The sequence below is a fragment of the Salvia hispanica genome, chromosome 4 (genome assembly GCF_023119035.1).
Source record: "Salvia hispanica cultivar TCC Black 2014 chromosome 4, UniMelb_Shisp_WGS_1.0, whole genome shotgun sequence".
Lineage (NCBI taxonomy): Eukaryota > Viridiplantae > Streptophyta > Magnoliopsida > Lamiales > Lamiaceae > Salvia > Salvia hispanica.
The window spans coordinates 41,437,286-41,457,915 of record NC_062968.1 but is presented as its reverse complement, the minus strand read 5'-3'; the positions used below and the strand labels follow the sequence as shown (position 1 = coordinate 41,457,915).

Sequence of the window (20,630 nt, the reverse complement as noted above, 5' to 3'; positions counted from 1 at the left end):
TTTAAGCTACATATGTGCCATGAAAGAGAATAGATTGTCCTGGCACAATAAAACACAACAGAATACAAGGACAGGAGAGATAAAAGAGCGACTTTTTGTTATATCCCAATTTTCAGAATGTAATTATAAATAATTAAAAATGATCCCTTTTTAATACTCTGAAAATAAAATTTTTCCTAGTTCAATTGGTGCATAATGTGCATGCCACGTTCTACCGTCTACGTCACTCATTTTGATGATATGTGCATATTTGATTGCCTCCTATGTTCTACTACAACTTGGGATTCGTTGCCCATAGGGTTAATAATGTTTCATCCGTACCTAAAAAATACTCCTTCCGTCCTATTAAATATGCAATATTTGGGAATTGGCACGAGATTTTAGGCAGTGTTATTTAGTAAGTTAATGAAGAGAAATTAAAGTAAGAGAGATGAAAAAGTAGATATAGAGTTATTTCTATTTTAGGAAAAATTTCATTTTTAAAAGGATAATAAACATATTTAATTTTTAATGGGACAGAGGGAGTAGACTAGTTTTTCCATTTTGGGTCGTCTTCCAAAATTAGACAAAATCTAAATAAGGAAAGTTTTGAACTACTAATAACGTTGACCCCACAATCCACGACACTACTTCCACTATCTTTCCCCCTCTCTCGCTTACGTTTTCATAACTCTCTCATACTTTACCAATTGCACATTAAAACCAGTGGCAAAAACAACTTTGTCAATTTTTGGGTGACGGAGGAAATATTTTAAAGAGATACGAAAAACTCACACGAGCTAAGTACAAATTTAATGGTTTGGATTTGGATCAAACCTTATTGATTTGTATCCTTATATGTTAGAAACACAAATTTCGGATTGAATTTAGGTTGGCTTGGATTGAATTTGGATTACATGTTAAAAAAATAATATTTCCTCCGTCCTCAAAGAGTATGAACATTTGGTTTGGCACGAGATTTAATGTATAATTGAAATATAGAGAGATAGAAAGAAAAAGTTTTTAAAGTATTGTTATTAGAGAAAGGGTCCTACCTCATTAGAGAGAAAGAAGTTTCCAAAATTAGAAAGTTCATACTTTTCAGGACAGACTAAAAAGGAAATAGTTCATACTTTTCAGGGTAGGATTTTCAGGGTAGGAAGAAGTATTCTTTTAATTACTTTTATTTACTTATTTTTGTCAAAAATAATATTATTTAATTTTGTTCTCTATGTTTATGTAAATCACGTTTAAATCAAATTTTTATTGTATAAATCAAGGTTAAAAGTGTAAATCGGGTTCGAATCGTTATCGTATCGTGTCAAACCATATAATAATGTGTCATTAATGGATTCATGTTGTGTGCGGTCGTGTTTAGGTTTAAAGGTAACACGTTGGGTTTATGTTCGGGTTCAGAAGTACCTAGGCTTTATTGAATTAGGTTGTTATCGGGTTGACTACATAATGACCCAACCCACATGATTTTTCAACCCTTATTGCTCACACGCCCGTCACCTTGCGCACCGCGCTTAAAGTGACGTCAAACATATACCATTTGATTCGGATCCCATTAGACGAACAATCGTAACTTATTAGAATTCAATATGTGAAGTATGAAAAAAAAAATCATTGTTTGAATGGGATTATTTTTTCGTGGACACACCAAATGGCAAAATAAGACAATTTTTGTAAACGGGGAGAGTATTAGTTTTATGGTAGAATGTGACTGTAAGAATTTAGAGCATCCATAACAATCCATTCCTTACTATTTCATTCCTTAACTATTTATGAGCCACACACCACTTTTAACCATTTTTTATTCCATCCCTTGATAAAGAGGCAACATCTTGATATGCTCAGATTTTGCACTGTTTCAAGGACATTATTTGGGTCGTTTTGAGTGTCAAAGTTGCATCACATATTCATTATTCGTACATTTTATCTATTTTGATATTTTGACGTATTTTATGTGAAATTTGCAAGAGCCTAAAAAGAAAGCAAAAAAGTCGAATTTAGAAGTCTAGAGCATTCGAGCCGGCCAGCGACCGCCGGAGCCCATCGACCGCCAGAGTTGCAGCAGTCCACCTTGGAAATTGTGCATGTTAATATATTATATTATTCTGTTCCACATCGGTGATGTGACATCGCCTAGCCTATATATATGTGGCTTATGTTGAATAATAATATACACTACTACTTTCTCTACTATGTCTATATATTTTACTGATCCCTCTACCTCTGCAGATGCATTTGTCGCGTCTCCTGTTAAGTCTTGGATGTAGGATTTAGGCGTCTCTACCCATATTACTGGTACAAAATCCCTTTTCACATCTTCTTCTCCATCCTCTTTTCCATCTGTTCATCTTGTTGATGGGCTACTATATATTCTCCAGTAACTGGTGTTGTCAAACCCACTACTCATATCACTCTTGATAATGTTTTATTTTCCTCAAATTTTCCAAGTCAGCTTAATATCTATCGGTCAACTAACAAAATCTCACAATTGTTATGTCACTTTTTATCCTTCATATTGTATCTTTCAGGACCTGCAGACGAAGAGGACGATTGGTAGAGAACATGAGCATGACGGTCTATACTACTTGGTTCCAATTTCACCTGTCTCTCCTAGTCTCTGCTGTTGTGCCTCCATATCAGTGTTATTCATGGTAGATTCATTATTCAACCTTCCAATGAGGCTAGGTTGAGGAATCAGTGATGATGGAAAATGAGATGGATTCAGATGAGACGAAGAAGTACAATCACTATGGGAGCACTTTTGTAATTCCATTTTGAACTATGCTGAATTGGTTTCTCATTTGATAGAGGTTGAAAATCTTACTAGCTGCTTTGTAGATGTTTTGTTTTACAAAATTTAGTTGTGTTGCCATTTTGAACTATAACTACCCGACTCAATTTATGTAGATCATGTATTTTGTCTACATTAGGATTGTGATGTTGGAGTTAAACAAATCTGGTAATTGAAAGTTTTAGAGTAGTTAAATGACCTGATATATTGGAAACTAATTCTTAAAGAGCCTGTTGAATCATACTCATTTTGTTGATTTTTTTAGTTGTTTAAGCCCCGCTCACATATTTTGTTCATTTCTTCAACAGGTTGTTTGCAGATGGATAGTTCTGCCAAAACAGAGAAGACAGTGTTGCAAATGTTGGTGAAGATTATATGTAATTGTGTAGCAGACATCCTTACGAGCTTTACTAAGACACATTCTTACCTAATGCGTGGGGAGAGAATGTCAAGCCGCTTCTTAGTTTCGATCCCCAGCTCCCTCCTTCCTTTCTAGCGAACGACAATTGAACTCCAAGCGTCGTATCAAGAGGGAAAGAATAAAGCGGTTCTCATGAAGAAGCAATTCCTTTGAGACAAGAGGTAATCGAAAATGGCTATAGGCTGGATGAGGATGAGAAAAGTGACCTCGTATGAGAGGTAACCTCATAAGAAATCAAGGAAGCTTTGTTCAATGTGGATGATGGGAAAGCTCCACGGCCGGATGGGTTCTCCTCGGCCTTCTTCAAAAAGAATTGGGCCACCATCGAGGGAGACTTCACCGGAGCGGTTAAGGAGTTTTTCCACACGGGGAGACTTCTCAAGAGCTTCAACACGACAATTATTGCCCTCATCCCTAAGACGGCTAGCAACCCTAAAGTGGGCGACTTCAGGCCTATTGCTTGTTGCAATGTGATTTATAAAGTGATTACAAAAATTCTCTCCAAGAGAATGGAAGGCCTCCTGCCCAAGCTGGTAAATCAAGCTCAGTCTGCATTTGTCTCGGGTCGAAGTATCATGGATAATATTCATTTGGCTACCGAGATAATGAGAAGATATGAAACCAAGAGAAGCGTCCCTCGGTGCACCATCAAAATTGATCTCAGAAAGGCTTATGACACGGTAAACTGGGACTTCTTGCAGGCCGTCCTTGAGGGCCTCAACTTCCACCCGCGATTTATCAAGAGAATCATGGAATGTGTTTCCTCCTCTTGGTTCTTCATCGCCGTTAATGGGAGTTCACACGGCTTTTTTCAAGGTAAAAGGGGATTAAGGCAAGGTGACCATATGTCCTCTTCTCTTTTTATCCTCCGCGTGTAGTACCTCTCTCGGCTCCTCTCTCTCCGCACCTCTACACAACGCTTTAACTTCCATCCCTTGTGTATTAACCTACGTATCACACACTTAGCCTTTGCCGATGATCTTATGCTCTTCGGTAGATGAGATCTTATGTCTATGCAGGTATTGGCTGATTTTATAAGGGAATTCTCAAAGTGCTTGGGGCTGGAGGTCAATCAGGAGAAATCTAACATTTTTATTGCAGGGACCATGACGGCAAGACAACGAGCTAGCATCATTAACGTCTTTGGGTTCCCGTTGGCCGAGCTGCCCGTTAAGTATCTAGTTTTGAAATTCAATTTTTTTTTTTTTTTTATTAAATCTGATTTTTTCTCCTATAAATACCCCCTCTCCCCTTCATTTCTACTCACCCCATTCTTGTGTTAACAAGGATTTCTCTTCTCAATCTCACAATTTCTCTCATCTCTATCTCCATTCTCTCTAATTGCTCAAGTTGTTTACTATAATATTTGTGCAAATTGTTCTTATAATTTACTTCAATTGTCTATCATAATAATATCATCCCTCACTACTCTAGTTATACTCTCTCTTTATTTTTCAATTTGCAAAAAATGTCTTCATCTCGTCGTGGTGGTGATCGGGGCAAGGGAATTGCCCAAGACCAAGATCAAAGTGGTCGTCGGAAATCAAGGCGCCCTAGTCGTCGTGAGGTTATGGATGAGGTTTCCCGACAAACCGCTATGCGTTTGCAAGTAAGTTGTTCGAATATTAATTTTACAAATTCTTTTTAAATTCACAAGTCACAACTATATATAATATATAAATATATTCTTGTTTTTGGTACTATACATTATTTATACCGTTTGTATATAATATTTGTAGGCCGAAGAAGATCATAGGGCTGCCATGGTACTTAGCCACATGAGTGGCGGCGCCGCGGCGAAGGTTACGAGTCTTATCACTCTTATGGCAACGTGAATTTATCATCCGACGACGACGATGGTAATGGTGGAACTGGAGGTGGAGGATCTGAACAATATCCTCCGACGAGCGCCGGACAAGTTGGTGAAAATGATGAAGCGGTTCCTCCTCCTGAAACTCAAACCGGGCGGGGTAAGACTAAGAAGGCGTTGAAATCGGATATTTTTGTTAAACATTATAAAAAAGTCCCGGTACTAGATCCAACCACTCAACAAGAGACCAATGAATTTGTCGCATATTGTAACTATTGCGATAAATTCTACCCCTTTTTTGCCGGTGGGGGCTATGGTACTCTCCATCGTCATTTAAAGGCAAAGCATCCGATCGAATATGGGACCGCCAAATCCCAAACCCAACTAAACTTCCCGTCCGGTGCGTCTGAAACAACAGGTACGCCTCTTTTTAAATATGATCATAAAGTCGCTCAAGATGCTATGGTTAGATGGGCTGCAATGAAGCATTTGCCTTTCAATTTTTTTGATGACAAAAAATATGAAGTTACTATGCAAACCGCTTTTAATGTCGGTGCTAAAAGAATACCCGCAACTTCACATCAAAGATCTAACAACAGACAATTTTTTGAGAAGCAAAGAGAAGTAACACGTTTTTTGTCCACCTTGGGTCACAAAGTAAACATTTGCTCTGATGTGTGGACTGATGCTTTTCAAAGAAATTCTTATATGGGCATTACATGTCATTTTTTGGACAATAGTTGGACGTTGCACAAGCGTTTGATTGGTTTTAGACAATTTCCTACGCCACACACCGCACCCGCAATTGCTGCTTTAATTATTCAAGTTTTGAATGAATATAGATTGTGCAATAAGGTCTTTTCTGTTGGTTTTGATAATGCAACCGCTAACACTGCAAGTATTGCCGACTTAATTGCGGCTTGTGCCCCGGTTATAAATGGTAAGTATTTTCATCAAAGATGCATTTGTCATATTTTAAATTTATGTGTACAAGATGCTCTTTCTTTGTGGCAAAAGCATGTTGATCCTATTAGAACTGCCGTAAATTTGATCCATTGGAAGCCTCAGATTGGTAAGGCTTGGAAGAAATATTGTCATCAAAAGAAAATCAGGTACACAAATTTTTCAATTGATGTGTCTACTAGATGGAACTCCACATATGATTGTTTGAACTCTACTTTGGAGCATATAGATTATTTGATTGATTTTTTTAGGACTTATCCCGTTGATGATTTATATCTATCGCATGCATGTTGGGAGCAAAGCATGAGTTTGTTTAAATTGTTCAAAGGTTTCAAAAATGCGACTGTTGAGTTATCGGGTGTTTATTATTGCACATCTGTTCGTGTTTTAGAGCATTGCATGTATATATCACTTGGTTTTAAGACGGCTATGAAAAATTCCGTTACAAATCCTGAGTTGATGTGTGTTTTATATTATATGATTGACAAATGGCTTAAGTATTTCAGTGAGATTCCAACGGTGTTTTTGATTGCAAAGGTTTTGGATCCGAAATGGAAATTAGTCGGTACCTTGAAGATTTTAGAATTTTATTACAACAATTTGAGTTCTATTGATCTTCAACCACTTCGGTCTTTGCAATCGGACACCAATGACAATGAGGACAACAACATACGTTTGTCCGAAACATTCCAAATAAACCTCCCCAATCTCTCCGTCATCAAACATGCATTTGAGTTTGAGTTGCGAACTCTCTTTGCCGAATACGAAGCCAAGTACAACAGTACCCACCAAGTGAGACAACGACCCACCCCTCATCAACAACACAGTTTTGGGTTCTTTCAAGTTGATGACCCCGACGCACAATCCCAATTGGCCGACCTATACGGTTACACCACCAGCGGCAGTTCGTCGGCAAGGACGGTAAGTGAGTTAGATTTATATTTTGACTCACGCTTTTCTTTGAATGAAGATGAAGGTCCCGTTCCCAACCAAATCGACGTCCTCGATTGGTGGGGAACACATGAGAAAGATTTTCCCATACTTGCATCAATGGCCAAGGAGATTTTTTCAATTCCGGCTTCCACTGTCGCCGTCGAGTCCGCTTTTAGTGTTGGAGGCAACGTCTTGGACGATAGAAGAAGTAGACTATCCGGCCAAAATATGGAAGCCACCATGTTACTTGACGATTGGTGTTCGGCTGACATTAGAGACCAAGAGCTAGATTGGAACACCCAAGTACAAACCGACCAAGACTACTACCCCGACGAAGAAGAAGAAGAAGAACAATGAGGTGGAGTGGGAGGTCTACCGCCGATTGCCGAATAGGTAAGTAAGGTAAGAGAACTACGTGGACTTTGATTCCTTAATGTAATTGAGCATTAAGGATACGTAGGCAACCCAACTTAAATTTTAAATTTAAGTTGGGCTCAAGTCCTTTTCCTTTATTTCTTTTTTTTTTTCAATTGTTTCAACTTTAAAATATACAAATACAATTATATAATTGTATTTGTATATACTCTAATCGGTGAAGAAGACTTCTCTATAAGACTAAATCCGGGAGACTTTTGACAATTCTACCATGATTGTTGATGGTTAAATTAAACTCAACAATTAAGGTTGAATTGCTAAAGGTATCCTCAATTTAGTTATCTAGAAACATCTCCTTCGCCGACTAAGAGTATATATATATACTATCTATTTACATTTATAATTTATTGTTTTTTACTTCAAGTTTTTTTATTTAAATTGTTATACAAGCTAACAAGCATGTATTATGTTATGTATTAAGTCTTTTGACTCTTTTGTAATTTCAATTTTCAACATTTGTATTTGTAATATCGACATATCGTTCAAATTTGTATAATTGTATCAATAAAATTCCAATTGTCCAACTCCAATGTCGACTTCTACTCTATTTGTCAATTGTCATTCTCGTTTTATTTATTTATTCGATAGTAAAAGACTACAACTACAAGGTGTAATTTGTAATTAGTACTATAAATGAATAAATTTTTAAAAAAAAAAAAAAAAAAACGAACTTGAACCGGCGGTCCAAACCGGAACCGGCCCGGAACCGTCTGGAAACCGCCGGTCTTGAACCGGCGTTGAACCGTGTCTGAACCGGTTCAAGAACCGGAACCGCCGGAACCTAGGCAGGCCGGTTCAGGTTCGACATTTTTTCGAACCTGAACCGCCGGTTCCGAACCGGGAACCGGCGGTTCTTGAACCGTGGTGACCCCGGGCCTGTCCGGTATCCGTTTCCTTGGGTATGCCCAAGATGATCATTGTAAACTTTATTTCATCTATTCATTGACTTATTTATAAAAAAAAAAAAAAAGAGGAAAGGAGAAATATACTTTGCTGTGAATGAATAGGAGGATGAAATGGAAAATAAAGAAATTTAGCATGGGTATGGTTGGAATTATGGTAACTAGAACCAAATGATTGTAATATTGAAAAACCCAAACCAAACAAAACATCCGTTTTAATAATAAATGAACCTGAAAAGGGATTCCGACCAAACCAAACACCTCCTTATGTTATTTGTAATTGTACAAGTAGGCACTCCACCAGCACAGCACAGCACAGCCAAAGAGGTACACAAAATGGGCACACCACTTGTCTTGTTTGTCTTCCTCTTCCTCTTCCTCCAGTTGACTTGCCACTCCCACTCCTACAAACGGCCATGCCAGCCTCCGCACCACCACTCCTACCCCTTCTGCAACACCTCCCTCTCTCTCAAATCCCGAGCCGACTCTCTGATCTCCCTCCTCACCCTCCCTGAGAAGATCCAGCAGCTCTCCAACAACGCCTCCGCCCTCCCCCGCCTCGGAATTCCCTCATACCAGTGGTGGTCCGAATCCCTCCACGGCATCGCTTCCAACGGCCCCGGCGTCTCCTTCAACGGCTCCATCTCCTCCGCCACGGTCTTCCCCCAGGTCATCCTCGCCTCCTCCGCCTTCAACCGCACCCTCTGGGCCGCCCTCGCTGCCGCCATCGCTGTCGAGGCCAAAGCTATGCACAATTCGGGGCAGGCCGGCCTCACCTATTGGGCCCCGAATATCAACATATTCAGGGACCCCAGGTGGGGGAGGGGCCAGGAAACTCCCGGGGAGGATCCCTTGGTCACCTCCTCTTACGCCGTCGAGTATGTCAGAGCTTTTCAGGGAGGGTACCACCGCCAAGCTTCGGGGTACAACTTGAGGAAGCGAGCATTATTGGGCGATGATCACGACGATCAAATGATGCTGTCTTTGTCTGCTTGCTGCAAGCATTTCACGGCTTATGATTTGGAGAAATGGGGCCAATTTAGTAGATACAATTTCAACGCTGTGGTAACTTTCTTTCTTCATTTTAAATATATAGCACTCCCTTTGTCCATCATTTTTGTTAGGAACAGTAAAAGGAGAAATCCCAAAATGGTAAAATGGCTCTTTAGATGGCATTCAAAGGGAGTATTAGTTAGCTAGTTAAGAAATTGGATTATAATTCGATTAGAATGAATATGACATTGAGAGCATTAAATATCTATGTCTATATTAGGTAACGGAACAAGATATGGAAGATACATACCAAGCACCATTCAGGAGCTGCATCCTGCAGGGTAATGCCAGTTGCTTGATGTGTTCATACAATTCTATAAATGGTGTTCCAGCATGTGCGAATCGGCATCTATTACAAAAAGCTCGAAGTGATTGGAATTTTAGAGGGTGATACATTGAAGTCTTCTTGTTCTAATGAAATGAAAAAATTTACAAGAAAGGTTTTTGATTCTCCTCAATGATGTGACCACAGATACATCACCTCGGACTGTGATGCTGTGGCTACCATTTACGAATATCAGAACTATACAAAGACCGCAGAGGATGCTGTTGCAGCTGCTCTTAAAGCAGGTTGTCGTTAAGCTGCTCTGGAAAATTCGTTGATTTCTTGTTTCTAAAGTAGTTTTTGGATTTTCTTTTTCGTTCTAGGAACCGACATAAACTGTGGAACTTATATGTTGCGCCACATGATGTCTGCGTTCGAGCAAGGGAAGGTATCAGAAGAAAATATAGATAACGCACTGCTTAATCTCTTTCTTGTTCAGCTTCGGTTAGGGCTGTTTGATGGAGAGCCTGCAAGAAATCGTTTTAGGAAATTGGGGCCGAAAGATGTCTGCTCTAAAGAGCACAGGAAATTGGCTCTTGAAGCAACTCGGCAGGGTATTGTGCTTCTGAAGAACGAGCAGAAATTGCTTCCCTTAAATAAACATGGTGTCTCTTCATTGGCTCTGATTGGTCCGCTGGCTAAGTCGACTGACCTTGGAGGTGGCTATACAGGTGTGAGTTCTGTTCATTGTTTCTAGATAAGCAATAAGCTAGACTTTTATTATTATTATTATTATTATTATTATTATTATTATTATTATTATTATTATTATTATTATTATTATTATTATATTTATTATTATTATAATTATTGTTTCATGACTTCAAAATGAAGAAATAGCTCTTTGATGGCCGAAATAAGTATATTATTCTAGATTCGGTTGAGTAACAACATAAATTAGTTTTTCTTTTATCATTTTAATTTTTGTAGGTGTTCCATGCAACCCGGTAAGTATTATGGAAGGACTGAAAGGATATGTAAAGGATATCTATCATGCTGCTGGTTGTCAAGACGTATCTTGCAATTCAACAGTTGGTTTTGCAGAAGCTCTCTCAGCTGCTAGACAATCTGATTATGTGGTTGTTGTAGCTGGGATAGATTTGTCTCAGGAAACTGAGGATCATGACAGATATAGCCTTCTGCTACCGGGTTTTCAGATGGAACTCGTCACTGCAGTTGCTGTTGTGAGTAAAAAACCTATTATTTTAGTTCTTACTGGCGGTGGACCATTAGATGTGTCCTTCGCTGTTCGTAATCCACAGATTGGCAGCATTCTTTGGATTGGTTATCCCGGGGAGACTGGTGGAACTGCACTATCTCAAATCATCTTCGGAAACTATAATCCGGGTATTTTTCAATGATAGAATGTTTGCCTGAAATGTGACTTAATCAGTATACTCTTACTCAGTTTATTATGCTCGTAAAATTCTTCCAGCATGAGAATGATGATGAAAATAAAATGCCGGGTCTCAGTTGACCATCATACTGTTTATTTATGAGCATCTGACCACGCTCATGCTCCAGGATAATAATTAGGGAGTTATTTTGTAAAAATTTCCACCTGAATCGATGTAATTGTATCCGAAAACTGTTGTGCAAAGATCCCTGGCTTGATAGGTAGAGATGAACATGATAACTAATTCTCCTGTGTTTTTCTAGCTTTTCGTAATTGCTTTGTTCATTATTGTGGTATCAGGCGGAAGACTTACCATGACCTGGTATCCGGAGTCATTCACCAGGGTGCCAATGAATGACATGAATATGCGAGCTGATCCATCACGCGGTTATCCAGGAAGAACTTACCGGTTCTACACTGGAGACAGAGTATATGGTTTCGGATATGGGCTAAGTTACACAAATTTCATGTACAAACTAAAATCAGCACCATTGAAATTGAGTTTACCAGTATCCATTACTGGTAGACGGAAGAGGAACTTGGTCTACACGAGAGGCAATGATGATATCTATGTTGATGAGGTGCCTTATTGCAGTTCCTTGAGGTTTGAGGTGCAGATTTCTGTGACAAACGGTGGAGATTTTGACGGGAGTGAAGTCGTTCTTCTGTTTGCTAAATCAGCAAAGAAACTGAGAGGCTCTCCAGAAATGCAGCTAGTTGGATTCGAGCGTGAGCACATCTTACAGAACGAAACTGCTGAAACAAGGTTTGTTGTTGATCCCTGTGACCATCTGAGCTTTGCGGACGAGGATGGGAACCGTGTATTGCCTACTGGAGATCACCTTCTTATATCCAAGAGCATCGAGCATGTTGTTTCCATAGAGAGATCATGAAAGTTGCATTCTGTTGAAAAAAAAATAATCTGCAAAATGCAAGTGAAGAGCAAGGACTGTGAAGTGTGTATTAATAAATTGATTAATGTTGATTGTTGAGTCTGAATCTGAAGGAGATTGATCTTTAAAAATTCTGACTTAAGATTATGTACTTAGGGAGGTAATCAATTGCTAACTAATTACCAATCCCAAATTGAGACCAATTTTCAACCATTAGATTAGAAGATCTTGTGGTTAATATAATGTCAAGTGTAATATATTTTAAATTTAAATAATTATTAATTAAATTAAAAGGGTATTAATGTCAAATCCTATATATAGTAATTATAACTAACTACTTTCTCTCTCCTCAAAATCATCTCAAATCTTTAAATTTACGTAACTCTCTCAATTTAAATTATTTTTTCGCAAAAAATATATCAAATTAAAGATAATTTATAAGGATTCCAACGAGATCTCAATTGCATATGTTCCGACGACGTTCGGATGATGAAATTTGATATTTTTTATTTTAGTTTTCGTAAATGTTGATAACCAGATTTTTATCAACAAATACATCAAAAAATCTCAATAAAACCATGTAAAAATCTCAATAAATATGTGTTGATATTTTCTTGTACTAATGTTGATATTCTTATATCATATTGTTGATATTTGTAATACACAATGTTGATATAAAAAAACACCCACGAAAATTATCATATGATAACATAATGACGATATTACCCTTTTGTTGATATTTTGTCTACTATTTATTGAAATTTGTGAGCTTTAATCTTATCCATTTATTTTAAAATCCAAAGGTGGAGATTTAGTTTTGATTTTGGATTAGGGTGCTATAAGCATTAGAATAAGACTCTATGTACTTACACATGTTTAGAAAAAACGATAAATGGGGTGACATGTTAGGTTTAAAAGCAAATTTTCTATGCCAACAAAAGTAGATTTCTTAATAGTTGTTTGCAAGTTTCTGTTGATCGCCAAAACGAAATTTAACATATGAAAACTCATAGCTTTATTCGTTACCAACAAGTGGCAGAAAGTACAATCAGATTACAATACTCAAAACCACAAAAGATAGAAAAACAAATACAATACATAAATGACAATCATCTCTTAGTCAATGCATGATATGGTCACACACATCTAATTTGCTTCCACAACTGGCTCCGCAACCTCCACACTTAGCCCACATCCACCACATTTTGTGGACACCTCGGCACTAACACCGCAGTTAGCCATAAAGATTTCAGATTCACCATTGGAAACACCGCAGTTAGCCATTGTGCTTCCATTGCTAACACCGCAATTAGCCGTCATGCTTTCAGACACACCACTGCTAACACTGCAATTAGTCATGGTTTTAGCACCTCCGTTGACACCACAGTTTGCCATCGCGCTAATAGCACTGACACCACAGTTAGCCATCATATTTTCGGATTTAGCACCTCCACTAACACCGCAGTTAGCCATCATGCTACTAACACCACAACCAGCGCTAACACCACAATTGCCCATCACACTTTTAGATTTAGCCCCATTACTAACACCACAATTAGCCATCATATTTCCACTAGCACCGCAGTTAGCCATCACGCTTCCAGATTCACCACTACTAACACCACAGTTAGCCATTGCACTTTCAGATTTAGCACCACCACTAACACCACAGTTCGCCATTGCACTTTCAGATTTAGCACCACCACTGACACCACAGTTCGCCATTGCACTTTCAGATTTAGCACCACCACTGACAGCACAGTTAGCCATAGCGCTTTCAGATTTGGCTCCACCACTGACACCACAGTTAGCCATTGCACCTTCAGATTTGGCGGCACCACTGGCACCACAGTTAGCCATAGCGCTTTCAGATTTGGCACCACCACTAACACCACAGTTAGCCATCATGTTTTTAGATCCACGACTGCTGACACCGCAGCTACCACTAGCACCGCTAACACCACAATTTGCCATCATTTTCCCCGGTACACCACAACCACCACTAAGACTGCTAACGCCACAGTTAGCCATCACTCTTTCAGATTTACCACCACTAAGTCCGCAAGCACCACCAGTGCCGCGGCTGCTAACACCACAGCTACCACTAGCACCGCTAACACCACAATTTGCCATCATTTTTCCGGGTACACCACAACCACCGCTAGTACTGCTAACGCCACAGTTAGCCATCACTCTTTCAGATTTACCACCACTAAGTCCACAAGCACCACCAGTGCCGGTAACACCGCAGTTAGCCATCATGTTTCCACATCCCGCACTAACACTGCAATTAGCCATCATGCTTCCACAACTACCACAACCACTGCTAACGCCGGTAACACCACAATTAGCCATCATGGTTCCACAACCACCACTTACACCAGTAACACCAATTTTTGCATTAGCATTTTGCTGATTGGTCTTCCTCAATATTTTACCAAGTATACATGTAACTATGATGCTAGGTAAAATGAACCATTCTTCTTTGATCTGAAATCCCAAAAATAACAAAAGAACGATGAGTCATAATATAATTTACTGGTAAAGGGTTTTTATGTAGTTACTGTACCTTGATAGTGCCAGACTTCATGTTAAGTAATGCCACTGTTGTTCCATAAGGCTCTTCAGGTGAGAACTTTATCGCTGTAAATAGGTGAGGTTCATGTTCACTGTTTGAATTGTAATCCAACCTTCCACCTCTGAAAAACCTTACCTATACAAAGACAAACACCATGAACATCAAGATAAGATTCATTCTAGTTAATTATGTGTTGTCTAAACTTTGGGAGGTTTTAATTAGGATACTTACAGTATGAGGGCCAGTCAACTCGAAGATATGTCCATCGTCATTGTTTGCGTTTGGAAGCTTAACAGACCATGGAGAATTCACCATAGACCATTTGGAGCCTGTAAACTCAGCGAGAGTAGATGATTTTCCCGAAGCCGAGTTTCCAATTACAACTCTTCTTCTACATTCTTTCTTGCCTCTTGACTTGTGCAGATCTCTGGATTAGCAGATATCCATAAATTAAATGCAACTTTGCAATTCATTTGTAAGAAAAGAAAAAAATAAAAATATTTGATAGTACCTCATGTGTAGATTTAGCAGCATCTTCCCATCCTCATCAACTATGGCTGTCAATTCTCTAGTAAACTGGGGCTTGCCTGGAATTGGCTGCTGAGAGTGAAGCATATTTAGTGTATATGGTGCTGGGGTAGGCGTGGTAACGGAGATGGCCACTCGCAAGCCAATCGGCACGGTATTTGAAGAAACCAAATCAAACCATTTCTCCACTGTAAGATCGGAGTCGGATGACAGAAAGTCTTCCAGAGATATGGACATTGTGCCCATTGAAACAGAAGGTGAGGAGGACATGAGTTCACATTGTAGGTTCCCCGTAGGCTGACACTGGAAGTTGGCCACTTGTTTCTCACCAGATTCGGCTCCAATTTTAACGATTCTACGCCCGTTGAAGATCTTATCTGTCCCTGCTTTACTCAAGGACACAAAGAGACTTCCATTATGTCCCTCTGGCAGGTTCCTTACGCCTACGAACTCCAACATCACCTGGAAGATTCATCAAACAAAACATATCCTTACTACTAGTCAATGAAGGGAGCATTTGTATACATAATAACATTGTAGTATTAATTACCTCAAACACTTCCCTAGAAGGAAGTTGTAACTTTGGGTTTTGAGTACAGCTTGCCTCCTTCTTCATATCAGTGCCTAAGTAAGGAGAGAGTCTGACAGGTGAAGGTGCAACACCTTTGTACATAGCTCCAGCTCTCCAGTACCTACGGCCAAACAGGTCCTCGAATGTCCTGTTCGTCCCAGTGAATCCAACATCCAGTTTCTGACCTTTTGATCTATCAGAATCAGTGTCGTCATGCTCTAAAATCCTTCCCATATATTTAAAAAGATCTTCGGTATAAGAAGCTGGATGCAACTGATGAGTGTGCCAAATGAGGTCAATGTCGTAAGTGGGAACAACGAAGCTCTGTATGCCTTGCTCCTTGTTCCTCTTGATCAGGTGTAGAAATCCTTTGTATCTAGCCACAGCTCCTCTAATATAGCGAGTCTCATTCATATGAGGTTGGGAGACCTGCAATACAAGAAATACATTAACATTTATATTTGTGATCACTCCTACTCCATTGAAGTTATACTAGCACTTGCCTGATGAAAGAAAGGAGTTTGCCTTTGAACAGCTGAGACCAAATCATACTTTGTGAATTTCTCTGCCACTACTCCATCACCAATCGTGTTTTCTTGCTTAACCTCCAAATCTAGTTCAAACGGCTCGCCTGGAAATAGTGTTGTCCACGCGTCCTCGGTTTGGTTTTTCGATGTTCCTTCCACAGAAGAAATAACATTCTTGTTGTCAAGAAGTCTGCCATACAACTCCAGGCAGTCTTTCTTGTATCTAATCTGGAAGATTAAGTCAGAATTAAATTTATTAATCATCTTCAATATATAGTTGAACAAATAAAAATGTACTCCATAAAGAAACATACTGGATTGAGCCTGTGAGAGTGCCATATCCATTCACAATCCAAAGGGACAACCAATGGGCCTTCAAAAAGTGGTGATTCAGAATGCTTCGCCAACAATGGAAGCCAGTAAGCATTGTACCTAGTCGTAAAATAAGATTTTCAGATTATACAACCAATTACAATGAAAACCCTTGTGAGAATGGCCTTAAAAGTTAAGAAATATTGTTGGCATTTCAACTTCTAATATCCTCAACTCATGTTTGCAATTCGTACTCTCGTCAAACAAATAAAAACCAGTACTAAATACTACGTACTTATACTACATGAAACATTGTTTAATTTTCTTAAATTTCAAAATAAAAAAATGCAAATATTTCATTTGTAGATTAACTCCTAAACTCGTAAAAGCATCAAGTGGCCAAACAATATTAGGCCTAAAACCTCCAAACATTAAATACACCATTAAGCCAATTGAATAGTACTCTCCATCTGTCCGCGAATAAGATTCCCGTTTTTCCATTTTAGTCGGTCCGCGAATAGGAGTCACACCTTCACTGACTCATTCCACTCACATTTCATTTAAAATTAATATAATACAAGTGGAACCCTTATTCCATAACTTTTTTCTATCCACTTTTCTTAACATTTCTTAAAACTCCTGCCGCCCATAAATGGAACTCCTAATGGCAGACGGATGGAGTACTATATATATTTTGAAAATCACTTAAACCAAATTTGTGCAAAAAATATTTAAACTCAAATTTCAAATTCCAAAACATTAAAAAGAGTGAATTACATTTTTAGGCTCTATACTTTCAACAACGAACATTTGCAGTCCCTACACTTACAAAATATCATTTGCGTCTCTATACTATACCACTTGCTCATTTCAGGTGCTTTTTCACTTTTTGACCATATTTTTGGACAAAAACGCCCCAAAAAACCTATAGGGCATTTTTGTACACCTCTAAAAGTAGGTATTTATTTTGATATTTATGTTAGTTTGGATACTTTAACTATGATCTGTGTTTTATTCGAATAATTTTTGTTTGGATTGGTTATGAGCAGAACTAGCAAAAAGAAGGGTGTGGCTTAAGTGCCTACCCAATTTTATTTTATTTTTTTCAGTTTTTCTTCTTCAAAATTTTTTCAAATTTTACAAATTATGTTTAGCCCTTGTAGAAATTCTGCAGGAGAGTAAATGGTCATTGTTGAATGAATGAGAAGGGCTGAATCTGTGAGAGTAACTGACAGAAATTAAAATGATTTTGAGCTTCAGGAAGAAGCAACCTAGTTGGCAATAAAAAAACAACACCAATATAATGTTATTTTTAATTGCTATTACTCTATACTTTTGAAATATTAATATATTATTACATTAGTTGTGCTTAAAAGCCACAATAAATTAAAGATTTCTAAATATTTTTAAAATGTGAATCATTTTTTTTATAAATTTCATTTTAATTGATTCATCTTAGTTTGAGGAAATAGAATATGTGCTTTATAATAAATCGAATTTATTAATTTAAAATCCAAGATTAAAACTATGCATATATTTTATACTATAACCAATCCAAAAAAAAATATTTGAATAAAATATAAATCACGGTTAAAGTATCTAAATTAACATAAATATCAAAATAAGTACCTATTTTTGGAGGTGAGTGTACAAAAATATCCTTTAGACTTTTGGGGGTGTTTTTGTCCTAAAATTTGGTCAAAAAGTGAAAAAGCACCTGAAACGAGCAATTGGTATAGTATGGAGACCGCAAATGATATTTTGCAAGTATAGGGACCGCAAATGTTTGTCGCTGAAAGTATAGAGCCTAAAAATGTAATTCACTCCATTAAAAAATACTCCATTCGTCCCATCATAGGTAAGACATATTCCTTTTTAGGTCGTCCCATTATAAGTAAGATATTTCATTTTATGACAAAACACGGTACAACCTGATAACATTAAATTCTTTAATGTACTCTAATACTCTCTTTTCATTGAACTAAGTTACTTACAAAACATTTTTTTTGGGCAGAAAGATCAAGAAATTGTGTTGAATACATTAAATGAAAGTGAAAAATAAGTGAGGGAAAAAGGTAGGAGAGATAAGAGAAAGTAAGTAGGTGATGGATAAAATAAGACCAATTAGATGTTTTGTTTTTTTGTCAAAGAAGGAAATAACTTGACTTTGTTGCAACGTCCCAAAAAGAAATGAGAATCAACTTAGTTGGAACAAAGGGAGTATTTAATACTTTCCCATCTCATTAAAGATCATCCACTATCTTTTTTGCTTATTCCATCCAAAATAACTCATTTCTAAAAAAAAAAATACATTTAAAAATGACTCATTACTATAACCGGGCCCCTTCATATTTTTAAGAGAGTGAGAGAGCATTAAAAAATACAAAATATAAAGTAGTACTAAAACTTTTTGCATATTTCAAGAAACTCACAAACATAAAGGAGGGCATCAAAGTAGTAAAACATGTACTCGAATATTCAACCATCAAATAATTAATCATGAGAGAGCATCAACAGTTTAAGTAAAAACGCTGTACTTGCCTGTAAATAGCCCTATCTAGAGCGGGCCCGTCATAGAGGCAACGGTTCCGATCAACAGCCGCGAGAAACTTGAGCTGCTTTTTAGCCGCGGAAACAAGGTCGACACTGATCGCAATGCTCTGTGCTGCTTCCCATTCCAAATTCTGCTGCTTCTCCATTCTTCACGGCTGAAACAGAGTAAAAACATCATATAATCGTTCCTCAGTTTAGCCAGTTAAGATTTATGCACGTTGTCGAATTCGATAAACACATAACTCGTGTCCTAATCTGATTTCAATTGAGCAGAGTTTCGGTTAACAAAAACTGAAAGTAAAATTTTGAAACTAAGCAAACTATTACTAGTATATCCAAAATAACGATGATCAGGCATAAAAAGGAGTATCCACAGTAATGATAAAATGCAAAGCTTTGATCATGAAAAGCTATAGTAAATTCACCTGAAATAAATGATATTGTAGACTGCAAGAGTTGAGGTTAATGATTGCCGAAATGCTGTGTATTTATAGGAAGCATTTTGCATGAGCAGGAGTTTGAGTGTAGAGGTACAAGGACGAAAGGACCCTCTTTCATCATCCAAAATGCCTATTATACCCCTTGGCGATTTGCCAAGATTTAGATCATAATTACTCCTCCATCCAGCTTTAGCAGTCCCATTGACTTTTCTGTCCTATTTTTGTAAAAATAATAAAAAATAGTTAAAGAAGAGAAATGGTAAATTAATAGAGAGAATAATATAGAGAAAAGTCTTATCTACATTATTGTCTCTCTTACTTTATCATTTTTCCACTTTAACTATTTTTTATTATTTTTATAAAAAGAAGGCAGAAAAGTTATTGGGACTATTAAAGCGGGATGGAGGAATTATTTATTGATTGATTGCTTTTATATTTCACTTTGGAAATCGTTATTAATACTCTTATTATACTCATCCATGCATGCCACCAACTGCTAATGGATTGATAACTTTATCCTTTTTCGTGGTTTTGATATTTATCTTTTTCATTATTAAATTTATTGATTCCATCTCAATGATATTTTAGCTAGTACATGATTCCATTTCAATATACTCCCTCTCTCTGTCCCCGATTAAGAGTCATACTTTGACCAGACACGAGTTTTAATAAATATAAAGAAAAATTAGTTGAAAAGATTAGTGGAATGTGGGACCCTTTTTTTTATATTGATTTTATAATAAAATATGAGTGGATTGAGTTAGTGGAATGTGGGACCTACTTACTATTTATGGTAAAAATGAAGTGTCACTCTTAATTGGGACGGAGCGAAATGGAAAAGTGTGACTCTTAATCGGGGACGCATGGAGTAATTCATAAGCACGTGGAGGAAGGGAAGTGTTGTGAGATCCGCGCTTTGCACGAATGGTCCCCCCACCGCCTCTTATTATTACTCCCTCCGTCCCACATAATTCGTCCCACTTTGACCGAGCACAGATTTTAAGAAATATACTCCCTTTGTCCCGGCTAAGATGACACATTGCTTAGTCGGCACGGGATTTTAGGAGTTATTGGTTAAAGTGTTTTAATTGGAGAGGGAGAAAGTGGGTGTAAGTATTAAAGTAGAGGGATAAAGAAAGATGGATATTTTAATAGGAGTGAGAAAAAGTAGTTGAGTGTATTAATTGGAGAGAGAAAGCTACCAA

The 20,630-nt window shown here is 37.8% G+C and overlaps 2 protein-coding genes across 2 annotated transcripts; one reads left to right on the top strand and one right to left on the bottom strand.

Moving 5' to 3' along the window:
- Positions 1-8,533: 8,533 nt before the first annotated feature.
- Positions 8,534-12,028, top strand: LOC125223540 (probable beta-D-xylosidase 6). Its single transcript, XM_048126732.1, has 6 exons — positions 8,534-9,314; positions 9,523-9,689; positions 9,775-9,872; positions 9,951-10,298; positions 10,558-10,974; positions 11,324-12,028. Exons 1-6 carry the CDS (start codon positions 8,586-8,588, stop codon positions 11,914-11,916), a joined length of 2,352 nt encoding a protein of 783 aa, XP_047982689.1. The 5' UTR covers positions 8,534-8,585; the 3' UTR covers positions 11,917-12,028.
- An 879-nt stretch (positions 12,029-12,907) lies between these two features.
- LOC125222034 (glycine-rich domain-containing protein 2-like) lies at positions 12,908-19,455 on the bottom strand. Its single transcript, XM_048124428.1, has 9 exons — positions 19,411-19,455; positions 18,974-19,140; positions 16,435-16,552; positions 16,097-16,348; positions 15,573-16,022; positions 15,006-15,484; positions 14,726-14,921; positions 14,486-14,629; positions 12,908-14,406 (listed from the first exon to the last, which is right to left on the bottom strand). Exons 2-9 carry the CDS (start codon positions 19,129-19,131, stop codon positions 13,063-13,065), a joined length of 3,141 nt encoding a protein of 1,046 aa, XP_047980385.1. The 5' UTR covers positions 19,132-19,140; positions 19,411-19,455; the 3' UTR covers positions 12,908-13,062.
- Positions 19,456-20,630: the final 1,175 nt, after the last annotated feature.

Excerpts from the sequence above, each read along its gene's own strand:
- LOC125223540 (XM_048126732.1), top strand. The coding sequence starts at position 8,586 with ATGGGCACACCACTTGTCTTGTTTGTCTTCCTCTTCCTCTTCCTCCAG. Across the intron at positions 9,690-9,774 it reads AGTGATTGGAATTTTAGAGG|ATACATCACCTCGGACTGTG; the intron begins GTGATACATTGA and ends ATGTGACCACAG. Across the intron at positions 10,975-11,323 it reads CTTCGGAAACTATAATCCGG|GCGGAAGACTTACCATGACC; the intron begins GTATTTTTCAAT and ends TTGTGGTATCAG.
- LOC125222034 (XM_048124428.1), bottom strand. The coding sequence starts at position 19,131 with ATGGAGAAGCAGCAGAATTTGGAATGGGAAGCAGCACAGAGCATTGCG. Across the intron at positions 16,553-18,973 it reads CTAGATAGGGCTATTTACAG|GTACAATGCTTACTGGCTTC; the intron begins GCAAGTACAGCG and ends TTTTACGACTAG. Across the intron at positions 16,023-16,096 it reads AAACTCCTTTCTTTCATCAG|GTCTCCCAACCTCATATGAA; the intron begins GCAAGTGCTAGT and ends CTTGTATTGCAG.